The sequence below is a fragment of the Periophthalmus magnuspinnatus genome, chromosome 11 (assembly GCF_009829125.3).
Source record: "Periophthalmus magnuspinnatus isolate fPerMag1 chromosome 11, fPerMag1.2.pri, whole genome shotgun sequence".
NCBI lineage: Eukaryota > Metazoa > Chordata > Actinopteri > Gobiiformes > Gobiidae > Periophthalmus > Periophthalmus magnuspinnatus.
The window spans coordinates 28630417-28655089 of record NC_047136.2 but is presented as its reverse complement, the minus strand read 5'-3'; the positions used below and the strand labels follow the sequence as shown (position 1 = coordinate 28655089).

Sequence of the window (24673 nt, the reverse complement as noted above, 5' to 3'; positions counted from 1 at the left end):
TCAAAATGTAAACAAACCCATACTGGAAAACTAAAAATACACTGTACATGTGACAGTGTGAGTCATTCTGTGACAGAGGTTGAAGGATCGAGTCCCGCTCGGACCAACTTCTGTCATTGTGTCCTTAGTTCTGTCATTGTGTCCTTAGTTCTGTCATTGTGTCCTTAGTTCTGTCATTGTGTCCTTAGGCAAGACACTTCACCCAAGTCGTGTGTGCGTGAATGATTGGTGGTGGTCGGGGGGGGGGGGGGGGGGGGGGGGGGCAGATTGGCATTAGCTAATGCTACTGATTACACATAATACACATTTGACCCACAATTAAGTCAATAGCAGAATACATTTTTTCAACTTTTTTCAACAACTTTCTGATCATTTCCTGCTGTTTTTTGTATGTTTCAGGTACAATACAATCATAATTTAGATCTTAAACCCTGAAAGGACAGCGTGTCGGAGTAATAATGTAGTATTTGTATTTGTTTCTATAGTAACGGTGTAATCACAGGTCGGTCACGCAGTAAAAACATCACCTCTGGCTCTGGTGTGACTGGAGTGAGACCTGCAGGACCAGAGCTGAGTGTTTCAGCTCCACAGAGACTCAACACAAATTAATACACAAACAAATATATTAATATTATTTTCTGGTTGAATAATCAATAAATATTAATTAATTAATTTAAAAAAAAAAAATAAAAACAAAAAATAAAATAAATAAATAGAAAATAATAATGATAAAATAATAATAATAATTTTTTAAAAATTGTATTAATTAAAACATTTGTTAAAACAATATGTCAGTTTGGAGTAGCGCTGGGTATCATTAAGTTGCTGATACGAATCATATGTCGATACATAGGCCCCCATACACTGTTGAAACAATATTTTTCAAATGGATTCAATACGATTCAGTGAACAATAAAGGCTTTTGAGACACTTAATCATCAACCCGATTTTCACAAAAAAATCTATATTAATTGTTTTTATTTATCTTCCATTTATAGAAGATGAATGAACATAACAAAGTCCATTTAGGTTTGTGCATTTTACCAACGATAGAAACACATCAGACTGTTCCATGTGTCAGTTTTAATTCATCCACAGTTTATACGAGCTCCACGTTACATTTACACAGAGACATGTGCAGTTTAACAGCTCTGAAGAATCACAACATATCGACTAAAACACAACTTTGACACTAAAAGTTTTTGTTAAACAAAAGTTAATATGAAATATACCGATTTTAATCATCAAAATAGTGAATCAAATATCAGATGTTCTGCATAAATGAGTTTCTTTCCTCTAAACAAGCCGCACAAATGTAGAGCTGTGACAATAATTTTTGGTAGTAATTTGGTAAAATATAAAAAAAATAAAACAATACTCTTGGCGATATATAGATATTTCAAACAATGTAAAAATCATATCAGGCTGTGTTTGCTAATGTGTGCATTCTGTCGCCATGGAAACATTCTGTCAAACACATGCAGAGCTCCCACAGCGTGATGTCACTGCACAGAATCGTGATGTCATCCTGTCGCGGTGGCAATGATGCAGTGACATCACCAGAGCTGTGATGTCAGAGGAGAAGGCCTATAGGCGACACCAACGAACTACAGTCATTTCACTTTGAACCTCCGAGCGAGAGAGACATGTCGCGGTACAGCAGGAAACCGAACTATCAAAACATGAGGGCTACATCTCATACTCCACCAGCGAGGGGGGCGCCTTCCAACACCCTGAGGACAGCCCACTGTGATGGACCTGAGACTCCAGCTTAAGGACGTCCAGAGAGCCTACCAAGGAACAGCTCCACATCAACGCCAAAACAAAAGCACAGAGTGAGGGAGCTAGAGGCTGCTACTCAGGTTCCACGAGACGTTCAACTCTCTTTAGAGGAGAACCCCTTGTGAAGGACCTGAGGCGACAGCTTCAAGGGCAGAAATATGTCAACGACAAACTGCAGACAAGGCTGAGAGAGCTAGAGGAGGAGGTCCAGGAGAAAAAAGCCCTGGAGAAGAAAGTTGAGGAGCTCCAGAAAGAGCTGAACGAAGCTCAAGAGGAGAAGGAAACTATCATGGAGTTTGGGAAAACTCTCCTCAAACAAAAAGACGAGGAGAGAGAACAAATGATCGAGCAGGGCAGGCAGATGGTGAACGAATATGTGCAAGGCCTCTACGAGGAGAACGACAAACTCAAGAGGTTCTCACAAGAGCAGCAGAACCCTTGCCCTGAGGTACCAAGCCAAGGTGGAGGAGCTTGAGGAACAACTGGAGACACAGAAGGCGAACAGCCACGACTACAGCGCTGATGTCTTTAAGGAGCTGTAGCGCACCCGCAACACCATCATGAAACAGAAAGCCTCCATGATGAAAATGTCCCAGAAACTCGAGCTGTGTCAGGCAGAGAAAAGGGCTCTAGAGTCCACACTACAAAAGACCACCGAGGTGGCAAAGGACCAAGGAGAAGCTTCTGGTCTGCACCCGACAGGAGCTGCAGAGGGAACAGGAGGAGAAGCAGGCTCTGCAGAGGAGGATCACCGTCCTGGAGTCTGCTCTCACTAAGCAGAGGAGGACGGCTGAAGAAGCCCTCAGCGCACAAGTCCTCTCCCTTGAGTCTGCCATTGCAGCAGAGCGGCAGACTGCTGAAGAGGCTCTGAGCAAGCAGCTTCTCAGCCTGGAGTCTGCCCATGCAGCAGAGAGGCGGGCAGCTGAGGAGGCCTGGAACAAACAGGTCCTCTCCCTGGAGTCTGCCCTCACTGAGCAGAGGCGGACTGCTGAAGACGCCCAGGACAAGGCACAGAAGCTGGAAGAGAGCCTGAACATCGAACGGAGCAAAGTTCAAAAACTCCAAAAGGATTTGGACTCTCAGAAGACGAGTTTTACGGCTGTGCTTGAAAAATGTCACTCCACCAACACGACCCTGGTGGAGGAGAACTCACTCCACCAGAAGAACATCCAGGAGCTGAGCACGGCTTTGACCCACAGCAAGGAGGAGAGAACATCTGCCCTCCTCAGATGTGACGAGCTGCAGACGTCCCTGAAGGAGTCAGAGGATCAGCTGCAGCAGAACAAGGTCATCATGGAGGAGCTCAAAGCCGAGGTGGAGAAGAAAAACAAGAAGAGGAGGTGGTTTATCTGCTGGCAGTAAACCACTTCTCCAACCTGAACCCAACCCCTTCTGAACCTGTGTCTGTATCTTGACTTGTTTCTGCCATAAGTGGCACAAATGAGTTGAGGTACGATACAGGCCCTGCATTTTAAATAAATTCAAAAATTAAAAAATTCAAATGAGTCTAAATGTTTCTGTTTCCCAACATTTCCCACTTATGTCCGTTACATGTCAGTGGTGAAGAGGTGCTTCTCACAGTTTCACAGGTCGATCTGTAAAACTACTCTGTAATCACACTGAAAATATGAGCAGCACAATTAATCTCAAATCGATTGTCGTCATATTGAACAAATTTATGACTAGGGCTGGGTATCATTAAGAAACTGCAGATATGATACAGAGATATATGAGCCCCACATTTATATTTACACAGAGACATGTGCAGTTTAACGACTCTGAAGAATCACAATATATCAACTAAAACAACTTTGACACTAAAAGTCTTTGTTAAACCAAAGTTAATATGAAATAAACCGATTTTAATCATCAAAACAGTGAATCAAATGTCAAATGTTCTGGATAAATGAGTTTCTTTCCTCTAAACAAGCCGCACAAATGTAGAGCTGTGACAGAATAATTTGGTAAAATATACAGAAAAAAAATACTCTTGGCGATATATCGATACAGCAGCGCACGATATTGATACTGTATCATTAAAAGAAACGACATGATATAGCGATATTTTGATATTTTTGCACAGTCCTAGTTTGGAGATAATGTGGATGTGTCCTGTGCATCTTTCAGTTACATTACAGTGTGAGGAGCTACACACACAAACACCCCCCCCCCCCCCCCCACACACACACACACACACACACACACCCACACACATCCACACACACACACACACACACACAGTGGAGCTTTAAACCCTGTTCCAATTTAAAACAGGCTTACATTAGAACTTACAATGTGATGAAATGATGAGAGAAGGTACAGGATTTTTTACATTTGAGATGATGAGAGGAGTAAAATATTAAGAGACTCCAAAGGGAAAACACAAACCCTTCACCATAACCTGACAGAGGAAACGTGCACTGCCCAATGACACAACAGTGAGCAGTGGTCAGTACAGGGGCCATTCAAAGTTCTAATAAGTCAAAAACTTGTTCAAATATTAGAGACATAAATACAAAGAGTACAAAGTCTGAACACAAGTTGACACTGAACAAACAAGTCACACTATGAAGAGGAACCACTCAGCAAAAACGACTGAACCAGGACTAAAGCAGGACTAAACCGGGACTAAACCGGGACTAAAGCAGGACTAAAGCAGGACTAAAGCAGGACTAAAGCAGGACTAAAGCAGGACTAAAGCAGGATTAAAGCAGGATTAAAGCAGGATCAAAGCAGGATCAAAGCAGGACTAAAACAGGACTAAAGCAGGACTAAAGCAGCACTAAAGCAGGATTAAAGCAGGACTAAAGCAGGACTAAACTAGAACTAAAGCAGGACTAAAGCAGGACTAAAGCAGGACTAAAGCAGGACTAAAGCAGGACTAAACTAGAACTAAAGCAGGACTAAAGCAGGACTAAAACAGGACTAAACAAGGACAAAATCAGGACAAAATCAGGACAAAATCAGGACTAAACTAGGACTAACTGTGTTAGACTACCCCAGGCTTAGACTACCGCAGGACATCGAAGGGAGATCTCTGGGTCTGGACCGGGACTGAACCAGGACTAAATCAGGACTAAGTCAGGACTAAACCAGGTCTAAATCAGGTCCTAAACCGTGCGTGTGTCACTCACGTTCCGGTGGCTCGGTTCAGACCCGGTTAAGGGCACGATCGCCAGGACGCACGGCGCGAGGACACGCAGCAGCGCGTATACCCAGCTCTTCGCCATTTCCGTCACAACAAAGTCACATGACACAGATATAAGTCAGCTGACTGCGATCACATGGCTCTGATGTCACGGTTAGGTGTTTATGATCAAAATAAAAGTGAACCAGACCCTACCCCACAGACCTCCACCCAGATGACCCTCACGTGATTCACCTCCATCCACAGGCCCCTAAACAGCGGCTCAAACACCGCCAGAGTTACAGTTTCCACTGTTTTACACTAAAGACCAGCCCAAACCCTTGCCCTAACCTTAACCATTACAGGACCCTACCCCACAGACCTGCAGCAGAATGCTCCTCCACCACATGTCCCTCACTGTTCTTCATCCCTGCCACACTTTATGAGGACCGCCTTAAGCCTTACTGTTCTGAAAGGTTCTATATCACACTACATTGACTCTTGATGCTTTAAGTCATGTTATGTTTTATTCACACGTTTGAGTAACACTTTATTATTAGTCTGTCTACATCTCCAAAACTCATAACGCTCGTGATTAACAAGTTTAAGTTAACACCTCCTTTTACCTTTATTTCAGTAGAAATTGGCAATTCCAGGACTGAAATCATCCAAATGATTCTAGTGAGTGTTTTCAGTTTGAGAGAAGAGTTCTGCCTAAATATGCAGGGTTGTGTGTTAAACATGTGTGAATGAAACAAAACACAACTCCAGGTCTGTTTGTGAAGAGGAAACAATATTAGAATAAAGTGCTTAATATGGGCCCTTTAAACGTCACATCCACAACATTAATTGTCCTGTCCTTGCTTTATGCATTTGAGTTACCGTGAAATTAACTGTATAAACTCAATGCATTATTATTATTAACTGGTCCTCAATAGGGCATCCAGAGGAGACTGGGCTTTGATCATGCATATGTCATACTTCATACAAACAGCACTCCCCTCAGATTAAACTTTACTACAGTGAGACTGGAGAAAATTATTTCAATTTGCTAAATGTCAGAATAATGAGAAAAGGATTTTTTTTTGATAATTTTTCATTACTTACTAATTTACTTAATACAGAAAGATAACTAGGACTTTAAACTATTTGGTAAAAATCCAGATGATGTGATGTCTTTGGAAGCTTCTGATTTATTTGACAACATTTCAGTTCATTAGACACACACCTATGGATGTATTTGAAGACACACCTGAAACACACTGCTTCTTTGTGTAATATCACGGGAAAGTCAAAAGAAATCAGCCAAGATATCAGAATTGTGGGACTTGCACAAGTCTGGTTCATCCTTGGTCCAATTTCCAGACGCCTTAAGGTGCCAAGTTCATCTGTTCAGACACAAGTATAAACCCCATCGACTGATTGACTAAACTGAAGGACTACAGCCCTAAACATCTGAATCATTGAACTGAACCAATGAGTCACTGAACCATGAGTAAAACCAGTGAGTTTGAGAATTTTATTGACTTGAACAGGTACAAACTCGAAACTATCACAACACAGCACGCCTATATCGCTCCCCCTGTCTGCAGACCCGGTCCCTCATTCTGCTCCGGCTCCTCCGGTTTGTTCGTCTTTGTCTTTTTTCTTGTGTCCAGAGACAATGTCATCAATCCTCAGCAGCAAAATGGCCGTCTGAAAAACAATCAAAGACACACAGAAATAAAACCTGAGAAGCTGTGAAGTAGCTACTGAGGTATTTGTACTGTAATATTGGGGGGATGCTGTCAGTCAAGAGTCTTGTATGTAGTATTTATGCTGCAAGAGTAGTATTGTATATAGTAGTATTTGTATTCCTGAAAAGTCAGGGACTTCTAGGCCTTCACAGAAGGACCAAACATTTCTACATTTATTAGGGCTGCAAACTGGGGTATAGTGAAAAAGTAACAGTCAAACCACTCTGCGGCGCATAATCAGTCATCTGTTGTGCTCAAAAGTCTATTATTGCATTAGCACATTACTGCAGGTATTTTTTGCCTGAAATGTGTGAATTTTATAAAAAAAAATAAAAATAAAAAAAAACCCAACCTCCCACTCCAGTGTCAATAAGGGACAAAAAGGGGGCCTGGGGAAAATTCTGAAACAAAATCTATCTATTCCCTGCATTTAGAGCATTCTAGAGGTAGGCAAGTTATTTTTGTATTGCAAATATGTTTATGATTTTACCCCAATAAATACAAATAAAACTGTTATAACGGTAAATAAACTCTTCAGTAGAGAATCACAGACTGAGCTCCCCACACTGTTTGGGCATTAGTTTATGAGCTGGGTGCCCCATATAGTCTCATTTTATCATAGCAGGTCTAGAAAAGAGAATACAGAAGCCATTTACTATTAGTCTACTATACAGTTTGAAAAGATTTTGGCCAAAGCCTAACCCTTTACCTTTTGGTCAATATTTGAAGCTCTACTTTTAACTTTTTGCTTATAAGTTTGATTACACTGCAGTGTGGGCAGTGGCTCCTGAGAAAGGGTTGAAATCTTATATGGAGATCTGAACTCACGTTTTTGTGAGTTAGGTTATTGAATCCAAGTAGCACTATCTGCACCTCATTGGTTATGCATGCACGTGCTGCACATGCACACTCCTCACAACACGAGTATGTAAAATCTCACATTTTATTGCACGTTAGTACAAGGGTCATTCAATAAATAAGGTGAATTTTTTGGTATAAGGACTTTTAATACAGTTAGATTACCTTTTTTGTTTTACTTGTTCTTCATATGGATTTAATTTATTTTGCAGATAAAAAAAAAAAACTTTGAGAGTTTTGGCGATTAACAAAGATGGCCAACCAAGAAGCTCCAGGATTGAACAGCGGTCAGTTATCAAATTTTTGGTTGCTGAAGGGTGCAAACCCGTTGAAATTCATAGGAGAATGTCAACTGTGTCTGGTGCCAAATGTCTACAAGCGGGCTAAATTGTTTAAAGAAGGATGGAGCAGTGTTGAGGATGAAGGCAGGCCTGGGAGGCCTACAGAAGTGAGGTCTCCTGAGGTAATCGAACCATACACATTTGACATTCTCCTATGAATTTCAACAGGTTTGCACCCTTCAGCAACCAAAAACTTGATAACTGACCGCTGTTCAATCCTGGAGCATGCTTCTTGGTTGGCCATCTTTGTTAATCGCCAAAACTCTCAATGTTTTTTTTTAATCTGCAAAAGAAATTAAATCCATGTGAAAAACAAGTAAAACAAAAAAAAGTAAGCTTCTAACTGTATTAAAAGTCCTTATACCGAAAAATTCACCTTATTTATTGAATGACCCTTGTATAATTATAATTTCCAGGAGACCACAAAAGTGCTCGTTAAAGAACAGCATGCTGCAAAAGCACTTTAAAATGTCAGCGGCAGACAAAGAGGGCGAGGTTTATATTCAGAGCTTAAAACTTTCACCCGAGTGGTGCGTGGATCAGTGCAGCGCTGTCTCCTCTTGAGGGCGGGGGAACCAAAGCCTGTTGCTGATTGGCTCCTGCAGACCTCACTGCAGTGCATGCTCCAGGACGTGCTCACACTAAATGGGAGTGTGCTACAGTTGGAGCTGTCCAATATAAATCGATAAATCGCCCTGCGGCCCATGCCTCTAACACCTCCCTTGGTCTGTAGTATTTGTACAGTAGTTACAGTAGTAACAGTAGTAGCAGTAGTAGCACTTTACCTCCACTGCCGTCTTGTAGGTCTGAGCCTTCACAGCGAGTGGTTCCCAGATTCCTAGGGTTGTCATGTCACAAATGATGCCAGTCTCTCCGTTCACACCCCACGAGCTGCCTCCCTCCGTTGCATGCTTCGCCTGAAAGAAAAAAACATGTTTAAACATCAGTGAGAAGGGAGACTCTGGGACTTCCTCCAAGATGGCGGAGGAGACAGTCGAGTAATCTGAGCGCTTGCAAGTCTGAACTAGAACTCAAAAAAAATTTCCAGAACTAAAAAAAAAACAACTTATGCCAATCTCGAGATGAGTGGATCCTCCACCAAGCGCTGGAGGATCAAGCACTTGGCCTGACTGAGGAGCTTACAGAATTGGACAAAGCATTATCAACTTGGAAAACATGATGTCTTCAAACATCTTCAAATGAGAGACTAACACATAACAGAAATACAGCGGAAGCCCTCCGTGGAAGAGGGTGGTGCAATTCAAACAAAAACTAAACCCTATAAGGACCTTAGAATAATTTCAGCGTTACATAAAGGTCTAAATAATAATGATGAAAAAATAACCAACGGTGAAGGGGAATTTGGACAAAATAATATGAACATAAAAATTGATGATAACAATTGGTTAAATATGTGGAGGCATCATCACACCACCACTTGCTCTCAAACATGGAGGGATTTTGCCTGGAAGAATCTACTTTTTAATTACATCTAAACTAGAAAGTAAATAGTTTAAGCTGCATCACATTTGTTGGCAGAAGTGCGGAGAAGTCGATGTCTCACACATTTTGAAAATGTTTACTGTATTTTGGGAAATGGTTTGTGATGTACAGGGGCAGGTGTAGGGATATTCAGTCCCTTTGACGCCTGAACTGGTTTATATATGTAACTTCTCAGAGGAAATGATTCACCAATGCGATATATATCTGTTTAAATTCATTAGCTACCAAAAAAAAATCAATAACCAGGAACTGGAGCACAACTTCTGTGCCCTTAAAGGATCAGTAGACAACAATAAAAGACAACTATCTAATGGAAAAAATATCCAATATCCAAGTGTCACCCAAGCTTTTGTTTTTGTTTTCTGCCTCATGTTTTTAAAATTGACAAAATCTACTAAAAATTAACAAAAAAAAAGAGAGAAGGGGGAGTAGTCTCAGGACAGTGCAATCTTTGGGGTTAGTAGTCGTAGCCTAAGCTAGTTGTCAAAAGTATCAAAAATCAGACACCAATCAATATTAAAAATCAATATTAAATATATTAAATCAATATTACATTTCAACAAGTCATAAAAAAAAGTCATATTTAGGACAGAGAGTTGAGCTGTTGTTTTTTTTAAACAATCACCATGGCATCTGTATCACAATTGAGTATTGAGTCCATTCCTCCTTAGAATCAAAATAGCTTGAAGTTTTAGTATATAGTTAAGCAGAGTAAAGTGAAGCGTCTGGGGACTGTGCGCTTTTAGGGATTACATCCACAGACTGTATACATCTCTGGACAAAGCCAACTTGCTAGCTGCCATATTCCAACCAGGAAGTGAGCAGGGGCGCGATTCAGCTCCACTGATTCTAGCTCCAATTCACTTTCTATTGAAAACACCTCAACCCTCTCTCTAACTGCTGCTGTCAGTCTCGTCATTCTGACCTTAAAATTTTGGTAATAATCTGCTCTACATGATCCTGTTTTTTTTTTTTTCCCTTCACAATTTTATCCCTAAAACCAAGATACAAATATTAGTAACAGACTAATCAGGCACCTTTTTTCCCTGAGGTCACTCTCACTAGTGTTAGTAACAGGTTTGCAAAGTGCCCACTCCCTGCAAAACCAGCAGCGCCATTATCTTCAACAGCTTCACCTCTGATTGGCTCTTTGGTTACGATGATACTTGCGGTCTAATTTCCAAATATGGAAGTTTGCTCCAGATTAGCCCCTATAACTGTTACCCTCGATAAACCTGATTTGGAGCCGAACGCTGTGGGTGACATCACACTTTTGAGGTGTCTGGGGAGCGGGCAGTCTTGGGGGTCACTCTTACCCTGAGTGAGGTGAGCACTCTGATGGTAGAAGCTCCACAGTTCTGGATGAGCGTTCTGGGTATAACCTCGAGCGCCTGTCCCACGGCGCGGTACGGCCATTGCTCCACCCCCTTCAGCGCCCGTGACTGTTCGGCCAATCGCTTCGACACTGCCATCTCCACAGCACCCCCTCCTGGCAGCAGTGCAGGGTCCAGAACCACGTTACGACAAACCTGCATCGCATCCTGAAGGTTGCGCTCTACCTCCTGAAAAGAGGACATGAACAGTTAGAACTAAAGTGGGGGCTAAAGTGGGGGCTAAATAACGTCTGAACCAGGACTAAACTAGTGACTAAGGGTGTATTCACGTCACAAAAAGTCCAAAAGTTTAATGAGCCAGATCGAATATGAACTATTTTTTCAGTTAGTTCGGACCATGCTCTCTCTGCACATTTGAGAACTGGACAACAAAAAGTAAACAAATGCACATGTATGTCAGTTTTGTCAGGTGGGTGCACTGATTGTCAGATGGGTGGTGGGGAAAATCAGAGGTAAATACAGCCTTCATTAGGCTCTGATAAGTGTGAACTGTGCCCCCTGTCATGAGGAGGTTGGGGGTTTGACTCCTCATACTCACAGCCAGGATCTCCTTGCTGGCACCTCTCAGGAGGATGGTGCAGGCTTTGGGGTCTTTACATTCTGTGATGAAGGTGAAATATTCATCTCCGATCTTTCTGACCTCAAAGAGTCCAGCTCCGAGTCCCATGTCATCCTCACGCAGCTCGTCTGTGCGGCTAACGATGCGTGCGCCACAGGCCCTGAGACATACACATGAACACAGTTTTAGACAGGAGAGCAACACTAATAAAAATACAGCACTAGACTCGACTGTGACCTGAGCCATTATTCTGTAACCTTTATTTCACATTTAGCAGACCCTTGCCCTATTTAAGTCTACCTCCCCAATGTGTTTTTCACAATAATTATAGTAAAAAAAAAAAAAAAGCCAGTGTTTTACAGAAATTAGCTTTTATAACACCAATAATCACATTAGCCAAATCGCTAAAAAAAATGGCCTAGTCCTAAACTATGGAGTACAAGCAGTGTCTGAGTGTGTGCGTTCTGACCGTGCGATGCGATTGTTGTCGGTCTTTCGGACACGGCGGATCGCTGTGATGTTCGCTTTCACCAGATAGTGCTGTGCCAGGTCTGAAACACACAACATCTCATTGTTACAGTTAGACAGGCTTTACTGGTCCCCGGGGTCCAGTCCGGTCCGGGGTCCGGTCCGGGGTCCGGGGTCCGGTCCGGGGTCCGGGGTCCGGTCCGGGGTCCGGTCCGGGGTCCGGTCCGGTCCGGGGTCCGGTCCGTCCCCCGGGGTCAGGTCCGTCCCCCGGGGTCAGTACCTGAGATGCCCTTCTCAGTAAAGACCAGGTCGGGCTGCAGTCTGATGATGTCTTCACAGATCTGTTGGATGTACTCTTCCTCCATCTGAAGGATCCGAGTAAAGTCCTCCTCCTTCGACATCTCGATGTCCGTCTGAGACACACGGTTAGTGAGCATTAGGTTTATTACAATAGAACCTTTATCTACATTTAAATTAGGGATGAGCAAATATACATTTTTTGAGCCGATATTTGGCCTGCTGCTGTGGCCAATAATAGATACGTTTTTTAATTCTTATAAAATCCACTATAAGGCCCACAACCAAATGTGTTTTAGCTTGTTAGAGCTTTGTGTAACAGAGCCATATGATGCTTTTTCATTTCCATTTTGGGTCATTAGTCTGTTCAAAAAAGGTCACCCAGATAATGGGGTGCACAAAAAATATGGGCATCACCTGCACCTCCTTCTCCCTCCTCTTACCTGGCTTTCTCCTTTCTTGTACTCCAGAGAGCAGTCGAGAAGTACGATTCTTGGGTTCTTGATGATGCGTCTCATTCTTGGGTGAGTCACATCTTTGTTGATCATGACTCCTCTGAGCACACATGAATCCTCGATGATTCCTCCAGGGACCTGAGAAGTAAAACACATTCCAGTTTAAAGAGGGGAAATTTTACGTCTATGGAGTATTAACTGACAACACATAACATATTTAGATCACCATGTTATCGCTCTGAGTCTCCGTCTCTTTGCTCCCCGTGCCAAGTCACTCCCCCTTCCAACACTATCGGCGTGCATCCCGCTAATGAAACTACTGCACATCAAGTTGCTGTGTACAGTTTTGTATCAGGGGTGACATAGGCTTGTACTGCCAGTTGTCAGGAGGGTTGGAATAGGGCTTGAGAAAGATTGCTAGATTCATTAAGCATGCATGCTGCCCATACAGCTGCTTCCTCACTTCACTTCTTTCCCTTCCCTCCTTTCCCTTTCCTCACCTTTTCCACTTTGGCATACTTCTTGATGTCTATTTCCTTGCGCCCATTCTCCTCGAGTTCGATGGTCTTCACAGAGTCCAAAGCGATGGAACAGGCAAGATCAGACCAGCGACTCAGAGCTTTGGTGTTTATGGCCGAGTGTATGATCTTCAGCATCATGGAGCGGTCAGAAGTATCCACGGGAATGCTGGAGACATAGGATACATTTGACATATTCACTGTTCTGATGATTAAAATGGGAGTATTTCATTATCTTTACATTGGTAGTGGTTTAACAAAGACTTAATATCATAGTCATGATTGAGCAGTTTTATCATGAGCCTTTAGAGCAGTAAAACTGCGTATGCCCCTTTGTACAAGTAAATGTTGAGTTTGTATACGCTTTGGATGAATAAGCAATGACCAATGTATTCTTCTAGTTAGTAAAGTGCACTTTATGTTCATTCATCTTCGATAAATGGAAGATAAATGCACCATTAATGATCAACCTGGTTTTCACATAAAAAAACATTAAGGGTCTGAAAGCCTTTTTAGCCTTTAGCCTTTTTTTAGCCATTTTTACTGAACTGTATGGAATCAATTTGTAATGTATTGCATTCAAGGTGCACTATCTGTATCATATTGCAACTTAATGATACTCAGCCCTATATATTTGTAATAATTTGTACCTGATCTCTTTGAGCACGTCCAGCATGTCATCTAGAGCTTTCCTGTAGGCTCCGATGATCACTGTGGGATGCATCTGCTGTTCCAGGAACTGCTCAGCCACAGAAAGCATCTCACCAGCTGTGAAAAGACCAGGGTTATAACGGGGGATGTAACAACCAAACTATCGTGATCATATATCAAGTCTCCAATACATCGTGGGTTGTCATAATATTGAATTGTAACAAGTCTCTTTGTTTAAATTAATTGCAGAGTTTCCCTTTAATAGATGAGACTATGGTGCCCCCCATCGTCTAAAAAGATCACGAATTAGACATTGGAATACCAAAGTTAACTTTGTTGCTCCTTGTATTGTAATTCACATAAAAAGTAACTACACTGTTCCAAAAGATATGAAACACAATCAATAAATCATCATACAAGTCATACAATTTGAGAAACTGACATGTTAAAGAAAATTATTAATATAGAAAGAATATGCACCACCATAGTCTGAACAAACTCTATGGAAAACTGTTTAACTGCCTTAGTCGACCTTGATGAGCACATAATGTGAAGAAGTATTGATTAAAAAAAAAAAAAAGGTATCAGAAAAACACTATTTCACGCCTTATAAATTAATTGTAAACTTCCTATGTCCTGATAATGCTTCATACAGGCCCACCTTAATTCATCTTGCCACATTCCAAATCCTTTTATTTTGTTATTTTCCTTATTATTAACAATATGCTCAAACAGGCAAACTTCTTTCGCTGCACCACATGTTCACTCATTTAACTGAGGACAAAAACTCTACAAGACCCTCACATAGTCCAAGCCCATCAGCCCTATAACATCAATGTTCAGCTACAGCGCTAATGTACAGACTGTTACAGTCTCAGCTGCCTCGTGTTTTCACCTGTTGTCGCAATGAAAACTTTTAGATGACTTGTTAGATCTAATGTGAGCAGCCTGTATCCCCTCTCCCGTGTGGTGGGGCTGGTACAAAGCTGGTTCACTGAAATATCTGTCCTTCATATATAAAAAGCTCGTATATGTAAGCCTCGGGGGCCAGGAGGTGGAGCAGGGCTCAGAGTGAGCGCTCTGAGGGAAAGCAGTTTTGGGCTTCAAATTATTGGATTAAATTAACGGTCTGACGTCACAATCGCCATTATCGGCCAATAATTATCAGAGATTGTGCATCACTAGTCAGAACCAAAGGCTTATCAAGGCATTTTAAAAGAAAAAAAGTTGCATATTCACAATTTTGTTAAACTTCACTAAATATTCCAATAAATATTATAGGTGAGATTTGGATATCTTGACAGCCCTAGTTTTAACGAGTTAGTTATAACGCATGACTACTGGTAATGAGAGAACGCATAACATTAATGTAAAAGGTGCTACATTACAGAAACATGTTACCTCCTCAAACCATATTTGTGTTTTGTTTCATTCACACATGTTTGAGTAACACTTTATTATTGGTCTCTCTACATCTCCAAAGCTCAAAATGCACTGTTCCACCTGGTGATGTCATGAAGTGGTAGTTTTCAACTTAACAGCCCATTTCATCTTTAGTTCAGTAGAGATTGGAAATTCTAGGGCTAAAATCATCCAAATGACTCTAGTGAAGGTGTATGGAGTTTAAAAACACAATGGAAAACATGCAGGGTTTTTTTGTGTTAAACGTGAATGAAACAAAACACAACTCCAGGTCTGTTTGTGATGAGGAACCAACACTATAAAATAGATCAGAAAATAGTGTAATATGGGCCATTTAAGACAAACTATCACGCACATTTTAAATTATGGAGGAAAAAAAAAAGAAAAGGAAGCTCACCCTGACACAGGCAGAACAGGCAAACTCCACAAAGAAAGGCACTACATCGGAGTAGACTAAATATCTTCCCTGACATATTGTAGACCCTTACCCAGGATAATGACGGATGTAGTCCCATCTCCCACTTCCTCGTCCTGGGTCCTGCTTATCTCCATCATAGACTTGGCGGCCGGATGCTGCACCTGGATCTGTTCAGAGGAAACAGGGACACATGACTTTATTCTTGAGATCTGAACCTGAGAAAGTCTCCTCACCTACCCTCTGTGTGACTGACTGCAGGTACAGTGGCTGGATTACGTCTTTAGAGCATAGAGAAGTGTAGTGTAAAGAAGCGGAGCGAGGGAGTTTGAAGTCACCCACAGCAGTCGACTCCAAATGAAGCTTACTGAGGCTAATAGTTATAGCGGCGAATTTGGAGCAGCATTTCATATTAGGAATTCCGACACAAGGCTGTTGAAGGTAACGCTCATTCCCACCCGCATCGCTGGTTTAGCAGGGGGCAGGCACTTAGCGACAAGTTTGATTGATAGTGTTGGTAACGCTAGCAGGAGCAACCTTAGGGGAAGAAGGCATCTGATTGGTCTATTATTACCGTATTTTCCACACTATAAGGCGCACCTAAAAGCCTTTAATTTTCTCAAAAACCCACAGTGCGCCTTATAATCCGATGCGCCTTATATATGGATCAAGATTGGTCAATTATGACACCTGTATTCAGGAGGCGTCGCCGAAGTAATAGCGGTAATAGCCCTTCAAGGACTGAGCACACTATGGGCCAGTATAGCTTACCTAGACTTTTATTCTTTAGCCATAAAAATCATGTTAAACGAAGTATCAGAATTTACTGCATTTTTTCACACAACTACTTCTATTTTTACACATCCATCCGTATTTTTTTCTTTTACGCATCGAATAAATGACTGGGAAAATCCCCGCAGCACCGCACTCTCATTCGTCACCTTTGAGGGACAACAGAGGCAGATTACCGTAATGATGGTAAAATATTTAGATAGCCCCATGTCTCCGCTTTGAGACGCCATTTGAATTTACATGAGAGCACGACTGGGCGTGGAGTTACGCTGCTGGAAAGTCCACAACCGCGAGTCTAACGGCAATGATAGGATCCGACGCTATAGGGATAACGGGGAGACGGGGAGACAGCGCCGGGCAACATACGCCACAATCTGCCAATGGATTGCGGATGCCTGGGCTGATATATCAGTCTCAACTGTGGTCCGAGTTTCACGAAGGCAGGAATTGTCACTGAACTGCCAGACAACAGCAGCGACACGGATAATGGCGATTTTGACGAGACGGAATCGGGCACTTTGAATGCCGAGCTCGCCCAACTGTTCAACTCAGACACTGAAGAGGAAGAATTCGACGGATTCGTGAATGAGGAATGAACTGAAAAAGTGAGTTTTACGTGTTTCTTTCACGTGTTTACAACTAAACAAGGCTGGGAGATATTGTGAATATGGACATTAACATTTGAACATTGAGTTATTGTTATTGCTTTGCACTATTTCGAGAGTTACTATATTGTGAATGCATTAACTTGTTTAGTGAGTGAACAAAGTTTTCAGATTTTTTTTTTTTTATTCTATTAATAAAGTTTGACTGACTTATCTGACTTTTGTTGACATTCCCTTTAGCGCAGCTCCATCTCGTGGATGCGTAACACAACCCCAGCTATTACAGTAGTTTCTATTCTATGCACCTTATAATGCGGTGCGCCCTATATATGAAATTTGTTTTAAAATAGGCCATTCATTGAAGGTGCGCCTTATATTCCGATGCGCCTTATAGTGCAGAAAATACGGTAATGTTCATATCTTGATTTAGGGACAAAATAGTGAAATAACTCCCAGGATCACATAGAGTAGGTTAAAACCAATGTTTTAAGAGGTCAGAATGATGAGCCTGACAGCAGCAGTTACAGAGAGAAAGGCCATGATTTTTCAATAGAAAGTGAATTGGAGTCAATGGAGATGAATCTCGCCCAAGCTCACTTCCTTTTTGGAACATGGCTAGCAGGTTCATTTATATACACAAAGTGATATTGTGTCACTGAGCTGTGACCTGTGATTAAATGGCATAAATGTGCGTCTCAGTATCAGCGGGACCTTCACCTCTCGAAGGATGGCGTTGCCATCGTTGGTCATGACGATGCCTCCGGTCGGGTCCAGCAGCATCTGAACATGAGAATGGACATGTAAATAGTTAAAATGTGTATGACAGGTTTTGATAATTCTCTAATTTTCACTTGATCTGGAGGGATAGGACAAACAAAATTGAATACTTTGGTGCCACAAATGCAATTTAATAATCTGGTGACAAAAATTTACACTCACACCTCCTCCTGTTTTCAATGAGTAAAATTGACTTAAGTACTGCTTTGCATAAATATAAACTATAGCTTTACACCAATCAAAATGTTGAAAACTGTTTAAAATTACAGGAAGCAAAGTTTTAAACACACTGATGTCAAGACATGGAATTCTGACCAAATGATTAGCACAATTTATACAAGAAACACATTTTTCTGACTCTTCAAACATTATTTAAAAAAAGTATAGTTTCCCCCCCCCCCCCCCCCAATTTTATTCATCAAACAATAATCTGATGATTAATCTTAACTGTGTTTTAGTCAAATAAGTTCAACCTGTCACAGGCACTTTAAAGTGGATTTATAAACCGATCAAAGTAATCATCTGAGCAGGTTTACACAACAGACTGATTCTAAATAAATATATATAAATATAATATACATAATTAGATGAGTGAATGAGTGAAGTTTACCTTCATCATGGCCCGAGGGCCAAGACAGGTCCGGATCACATCTGCAATGGTCTGCAACAAACAAACATTTAAACACAGTCAGGGCTAAACTGGGGCTAAACTGGGGGCTAAACCCGGACTCACCTTGGCAGCGTTGATATTCCCGGTCTGAACCTTTCTCCCGACTCTCTCTTCACGTTCTGATCTGTAACAAAAGCACAGAAGTTTGAACCTAGAATGAAACTTCAGCACATCGATAAATGAGAACAGACACTGGCCCTCATTTACTAACATTATGGTAAAAATTGTGTAAATTTTAACATACAGCAGAGGGGGCATGGCATTTATCAAACTGTGCTCAAAGCTCTAATCCTGCCGTACACATGAGAAGCTGATGATAAATGCAGCAGCAGAAAACCAGTATCATGTAAATCAAATGCCCCAAAATATTCAGCATGGCTAAATGCTGCGTTTATCTGAAGAGGAAATTAAAGTATTACAAAAAAGAAGAAATATGGTTTTTTTTGGCTAATTATAAAATGCAAAAAAACTGACATAGTAGACAACAAATCTAAAAAATCCTGCATTTGTTATTTATAAACATTTTATTTTAGCCATTTATTAATTCAACTTCCAAGTCACTATGATAGCATCGCCTGAGCCAGCAGAGACCAGTTCTGGTTCAGGCTGGGCTCAGAAGAGTTGAAGTGGGGAGTGGTCTTGGGTGCCTTGGCCTGAGCAGTGCTTCCACCAGGAAGCACCAAGTGTGAGGAGGATGAGCTGCTCAGAACAAAATAACAAACCAGACAAGACCCACGCTTCAGTATGGGTGCTGTCCACATTGGAAACAGCTGGGCCCTCCAGGCACTGGGGACAAGTCAGCCAACCTTCTCAGACCTAGTCCACTGTGCAATGGTCTTGCTTTTTTCTGCATGGGACCAGCACACTCAGAACACGAGCTCTGACTTCGCAGACTGGATCCATGCTATGGTCCAGATGCTTGGACCTCGGAACCAGGTGTGCGCAAGGGTTGACTGCTGCTGCGGTCTCAGTGCTTCTGCTCAGGGCTGATGTGCAGCGAGTTGTGCCCAAAGTTATCCATGCCGCTGTTTCATACTTCAACCGATGAGCTCGTTTTGGTCGTACACCAAATAAAACACACTGATCTCATCGTATGGAATTTTCGCAAACAAGGGTCAAAGACTCTAGAACAGGAGAAAACAGTCTAGTGCCGTCTAAATGCCCAATGTGTGTCCACAGTTACAAGTAAAGTAGTATGTAACTGCAATATAATAACAAATAAAAAAAACGTTAGCATTAGGGGTAATATTTTATTTACGGAATGTTCACACATTCCAAGAACTTAATGTGCCTATGACAGATTAGACTTCTCATGTAACTAAAACATAGTAAAGATCATTATATTTAAGATTGTGCTAAAAAATTTTAAACAATTTTTTTAGGTTTCAAATTTTACTTCCTGGTTGGAAATCATGACATCACACTAGGGAATTCCATAACTGTTATCTAGCAACCATGTAGTACACTGGACCAAAACTCCTCTAATGTCACAGAAATTATTATTTGACAATAAAAAAAAAACAAAACAAAAAAAAAAAAAAACCAACAACTTTATTTTGTTGAAATAATGGTTAAAATATCAGACAAACATGTTTCATGTGTTTAATCTTTGGACAGAATTCTGTGTGATCAGAAGTGTGATCTCATCAGTGTGTGACCCTCTAAAATAGAACTCTACATTTCTTGTAATATTAAATATTTTTTTAAACTGCTTTTCTTCACAAACTGCTTCTTTATTTTTGTGTAAAACTACAATTTATATATAAAACAGACATTATCCAACTAGATTAAGGCAAATACGTACTTTAACCTGGTTGAAGAGAACCCAACAAGGACGGGTATTAAGTTCAATGGAACATAAAAATCCTAACTCTGAAAATGATGAGTGAAGTGAAATAGAAAACATTATTTAAATTTAACACCATTTATTTGTCTAATAGAGGTTATGCCCTGACCTCATTTTATTTGAAAAATGCTCCTCCACATTCTCATTGAATGGCACTGAGGCAGAACTGTGAGCAACAGACTAAATATGTCTCTTTGCTATTTTCTGCCTGCTTTTTGTCCATGGAGCTTTTGTTTTTGTCCCACAATATTCATTTCCCCAACAACTTACTTAAGGAGAGAAATGTTCAGATCAACTCTGTCTATATTAACCCTCTGATGCATGAATTATGAAAGCCTTGGTCAAGATTTTTTTCTGAGGTGTTTTTCTTCTTCTCAGGACATGAAAAAAGTTCAACTCTTTTTTTTTTCAAAAAATATGATTTTTTCATGAAGTTACAGACATGTCCAATCCAGTGGACTATGCGCACCTGAGCACTCAACATAAAACATTGTGAACTGACTGTAAAAATTACTTAATTTGTGTTCTATTGTAAATATATAAACACATGTTTCTTTTTATGCTTTGAAAAACATTTCAGCAATTTTGGGGAAATTTCAACACTGTATAGGTGCAACATTTAGGCCTGAATAAGAAAACCAATCTCACACCTGAATGTGTCAAATCATCTCAAACAGGAGAAACATTATTGTGAGTCTCCACACTTTTATAAGGATGCAGGACAAATTAACATATTAACAAATCCTTATATTGGCATGTTGGAAGAAAACATGAACTGACATTTTAGTCTCTGCAACTTGGACATCACACCTAAGCTGTATGAAAGTTTACAAAGTATCCAGGGCACAGTGGCAACAGCATTGAATGCAGATGTGTTATGTCTTCCGTCTGCATGCAGCATCATGGCATCTGTTTGCATTTTTATTTTATTTATTTTTTGCATTGCATATTTTGCATTTGTTCATATCTGATTACAGACATAGTATTTGCAATTATTCCAAGATGAAGGCCATCCTCACTAGACCAGTACATTCTTGCCCTAAGATGCCGAATGTACCCCATGATCAGGCTGATTCCTACAAAAATCTGCATCTTTTCTCCTATCACTGCCAAATTTTCTTTCCCTTTCTGATGAGAGGATACAAGTTGGTGTTGTGCATTATATCATCAATGAGATCTGCTGGAAACAGATGTCTGAAGAAATCTATGGGATCTCTTCTCTCCACATTCAATTTGCATTCTCTTAGAAAAGTCAAGTCTTCATCAAAATCAATGTCTTGGACTTTCCAGATATTTTTGCGGGCTTGAGTGTGATCAGGTACCATGTGCCCATCTTCCACAGCTCCCTGATCATGCTGACCTTCCTCTGCATCCTGCTCCTCATCATCCTCACTTTCTGCATCCTGACTGTCTTTATCTCCATCAGCTTCAACTCCTATGTCTATGTTCTTCTCTGTTCTACTCATCGTCACTGTGCTCACTCTACTCATCATCACTACACTCATCATCACTGGATCTGGTTGGAATTTCCTGAAATATTCTGTAGGCTGCCTTATTCTTTGCTGCGTCTACAAAATATGATACAATAATTATTATAGTATAGTAACTACTCAAGCTAATCTGCACAAAAAATTATATTTTAAATGAAAATCTTATAAATATAACAATTATACACTGACTTATAACCAAAACAGTCAGAAGAAACAGTGAAACAGTTACATGCTAGTGTTAAAAAATATACTCGGTGATGCATGATGTCCACTTCACTGGACACATGGTTAATCATAATTTTCTACATATTGGACCAAAATTGTATTTATTCCAAACTGATAATATCCTTCCCTATATATTACTGCACATCATCATATTTTTTTTATCAGTGGGGCTCCTCCAGCATGGAATGATTGACAGGATACACCAGCTGTGGTCTGCAGGGGTGGCTGTTTGTCGGCCATCTTGGATTCAGAGGAAATTTACATGCAGTTACACCAACTGACCACTGAATTTACCCCAATGGAGTATGGCAGCAGAGAGCACTCTAGAGGCTGATGTGCACTTCCACCATATAAACCAATGCAGTAAAGAGAAAGTTATGTTTTAGTAGCTGTCCACTGCAGTGACCACTATGCACCAGAGGGTTAATGATGAATGTGAGCATACCCTGCAGGGTCCCTGTTGTTTAGTTAACGGTTACCTGGTTTACTTGTTTTTCTTGTTTTAAATGTCAGGTACAAACTAAATATTTAGCAGAGTTGTAGGGTTTGTATTTGTTTTTAGACTGTAGTAGTTCTTTCACATTTAAGATTGCGTGTTTTGAGCTCTTACAGGAGAAAATTGCTTATTACTAATTACTCACCATTGACACTCATATCTCTGCTCCTCACTAATAAAGTACCTGAGGCTGTGATATGATTTGCATAACGTCTATACTGTACTCCATAAACAGTTTGTCATCTCCCGTCACAAAGGAGCAGCATCATGTGGGTGGAGCCGCAGCATCACAGGCTCCATGAGTCCGCACAAAAAGGACTCAATAATAATCAGTTTAAAAATAACTCTAAACTTTAATATTCTCTTTTACTATAAACACTGAAAGAACCTAAAATATGCAACTATATGATGATCTCAAACGTTTAAACGGAACAAAAATATAGACAACGCACAACAATGACAGACACGGGGCTAAAGAAGCTAAAAGCTAACATCTTATCATTTCATTTAGTGAACACTTAATGCGTCATTTATTATAGACCCTAACCCTCTTGTAAATGTGGAAATGACATTATTCTCTTGTGGATCAAATGCTGAGTAACGTGTTAGCATTAGCTCAAACACGCCTTCACGCAGTTGTTAGCAGTTAGCCGCCGGTCCATTGAAAATGAATGGAGAGGCTAACAGATTAGCATTAGCCCGCAGCCGCATTAGGAGCCACATGTTCCGGGACTTCTCACGCCTGTCCCCGCGGTCTGAAGCTCTTAAACCCCGCGGGACACGGGCACGAAGCTATGGAGCCGGTGCTGCTCCAGTTAAACTGTGAAATAAACGGTTGAAAAAAGAGTTTAAAGAGTTTTTACTCACTGAGGACTAAAACCTGCTGCCCGAACATCTTTGACACAAAACCGGCCTGGAAGGTTCGAGAGGAAGGAGAAAGCGACGGACCAATCAGCGGCAACAACAGGGCCAGAGAGGCGAGGCGAGGAGGAGCTGTCAGCGCTGAGGCAGAACAGGCATAACTGACACAGGCATCAACCAATCAGAGAGTACAACGAGAAAGGTTGGCGATTCTGAACAGAGTCAGCCTTTTATGGAGAAGGATCGATACAACATATTTAGATTTTTAACAGTAATAATATTTTGTAAATAAGCAGAGTTAAAATAAAATGTGAACATTTAGATTAAATGGCCTATATTGCATTATTTTCTGATCTATGTTCTAATATTTCCTCATCACAAACATGTGTTTTGTTTTTTTTCATTTAAACATAAACCCTACATGATTAGGCTGAGCTCTTTCTTTTTTATCTTCAATAACATCAGGTTGGTGTTTGATCTCATAGACTACTCATATATTATTCTGGAAGACAGTTTCATACTTTTTAAAATATTTTTTTCAAAGCCTTTGACACTGTCGAGAACCCATTTAACTTTTCATGTCTTGAAAGGTTCGGCTTCAGGCCATGCTTCTGTAATATAATATAAATATTGTTCAATAGAGTAAATAGTTCAGTCAAACTTAGTAATGATACTACACAAAGATTTGCACTAGAGGGGTGGGTCAGAGATGGGTCTATCCTGTATCTGCTTAACAGTTTTTAATTGTCCTCTGTTTTTGTCATCATACAATATCAAGCAACTTGGAGGGCAATATTCTCTGAAGCCTTAGGTCTGTATTTAAATCTCAGCTAATGTGAGTTAGTAATGTGAGTAATGTGAGTAACTAGAACTAGAAAAAAAAAAAAAAAAAAAAAAAAACAGCAAAAGAAATGTCATCTTAACTTTGAACCCAGAATGCAAAAAGTCAAATCTTTGGTTGCAAAGAGACCTCTCTTCAAAAGGTCATGTTCTACTCTCCAGACTGGCCTATGCCTCACCCAAACACCCCACTGCTCCGCCTCCTCAGCCCTCACCTGGTCCCTCACCCAAACTCCCCCCTGCTCGCCCTTCCCTGCCTTCCCCCAGAGCTTTTATCACCAAGAGCTAGGACACACAGGGCCTCTGCTGTCTCAGGACATACAGTCATGATAAAAATAATATCATGCTGAGGTCCTGTGATGGAGCTATACCTACAGTAACACCACAGACTGATTAACAGAAAGACAGTTAGACTGTCCAATCAGAGAAATTTTGTTCACATTCCCTGTAAGAAGATAACATCCAGCCCTACTGAAACTAATCTGAAACTTGCTGTGCTCAAATGTGTTTCATTTAATGTAAATGGGCTGACAAATGTGATAAAA

At 40.8% G+C, this 24673-nt stretch overlaps 1 protein-coding gene across 1 annotated transcript; it reads right to left on the bottom strand.

Annotated features, from left to right (window-relative positions):
- Positions 1-6420: 6420 nt before the first annotated feature.
- LOC117378556 (T-complex protein 1 subunit gamma-like) lies at positions 6421-23337 on the bottom strand. The gene is given in 15 exon segments (XM_033975169.2): positions 6421-6604; positions 8630-8761; positions 10664-10909; positions 11280-11460; positions 11770-11851; positions 12049-12181; positions 12509-12658; positions 13021-13207; positions 13689-13806; positions 15600-15696; positions 17641-17703; positions 18311-18361; positions 18434-18474; positions 18477-18494; positions 23295-23337. Coding segments are annotated over 15 exon segments (1620 nt in total). The 5' UTR covers positions 23323-23337; the 3' UTR covers positions 6421-6511.
- Positions 23338-24673: the final 1336 nt, after the last annotated feature.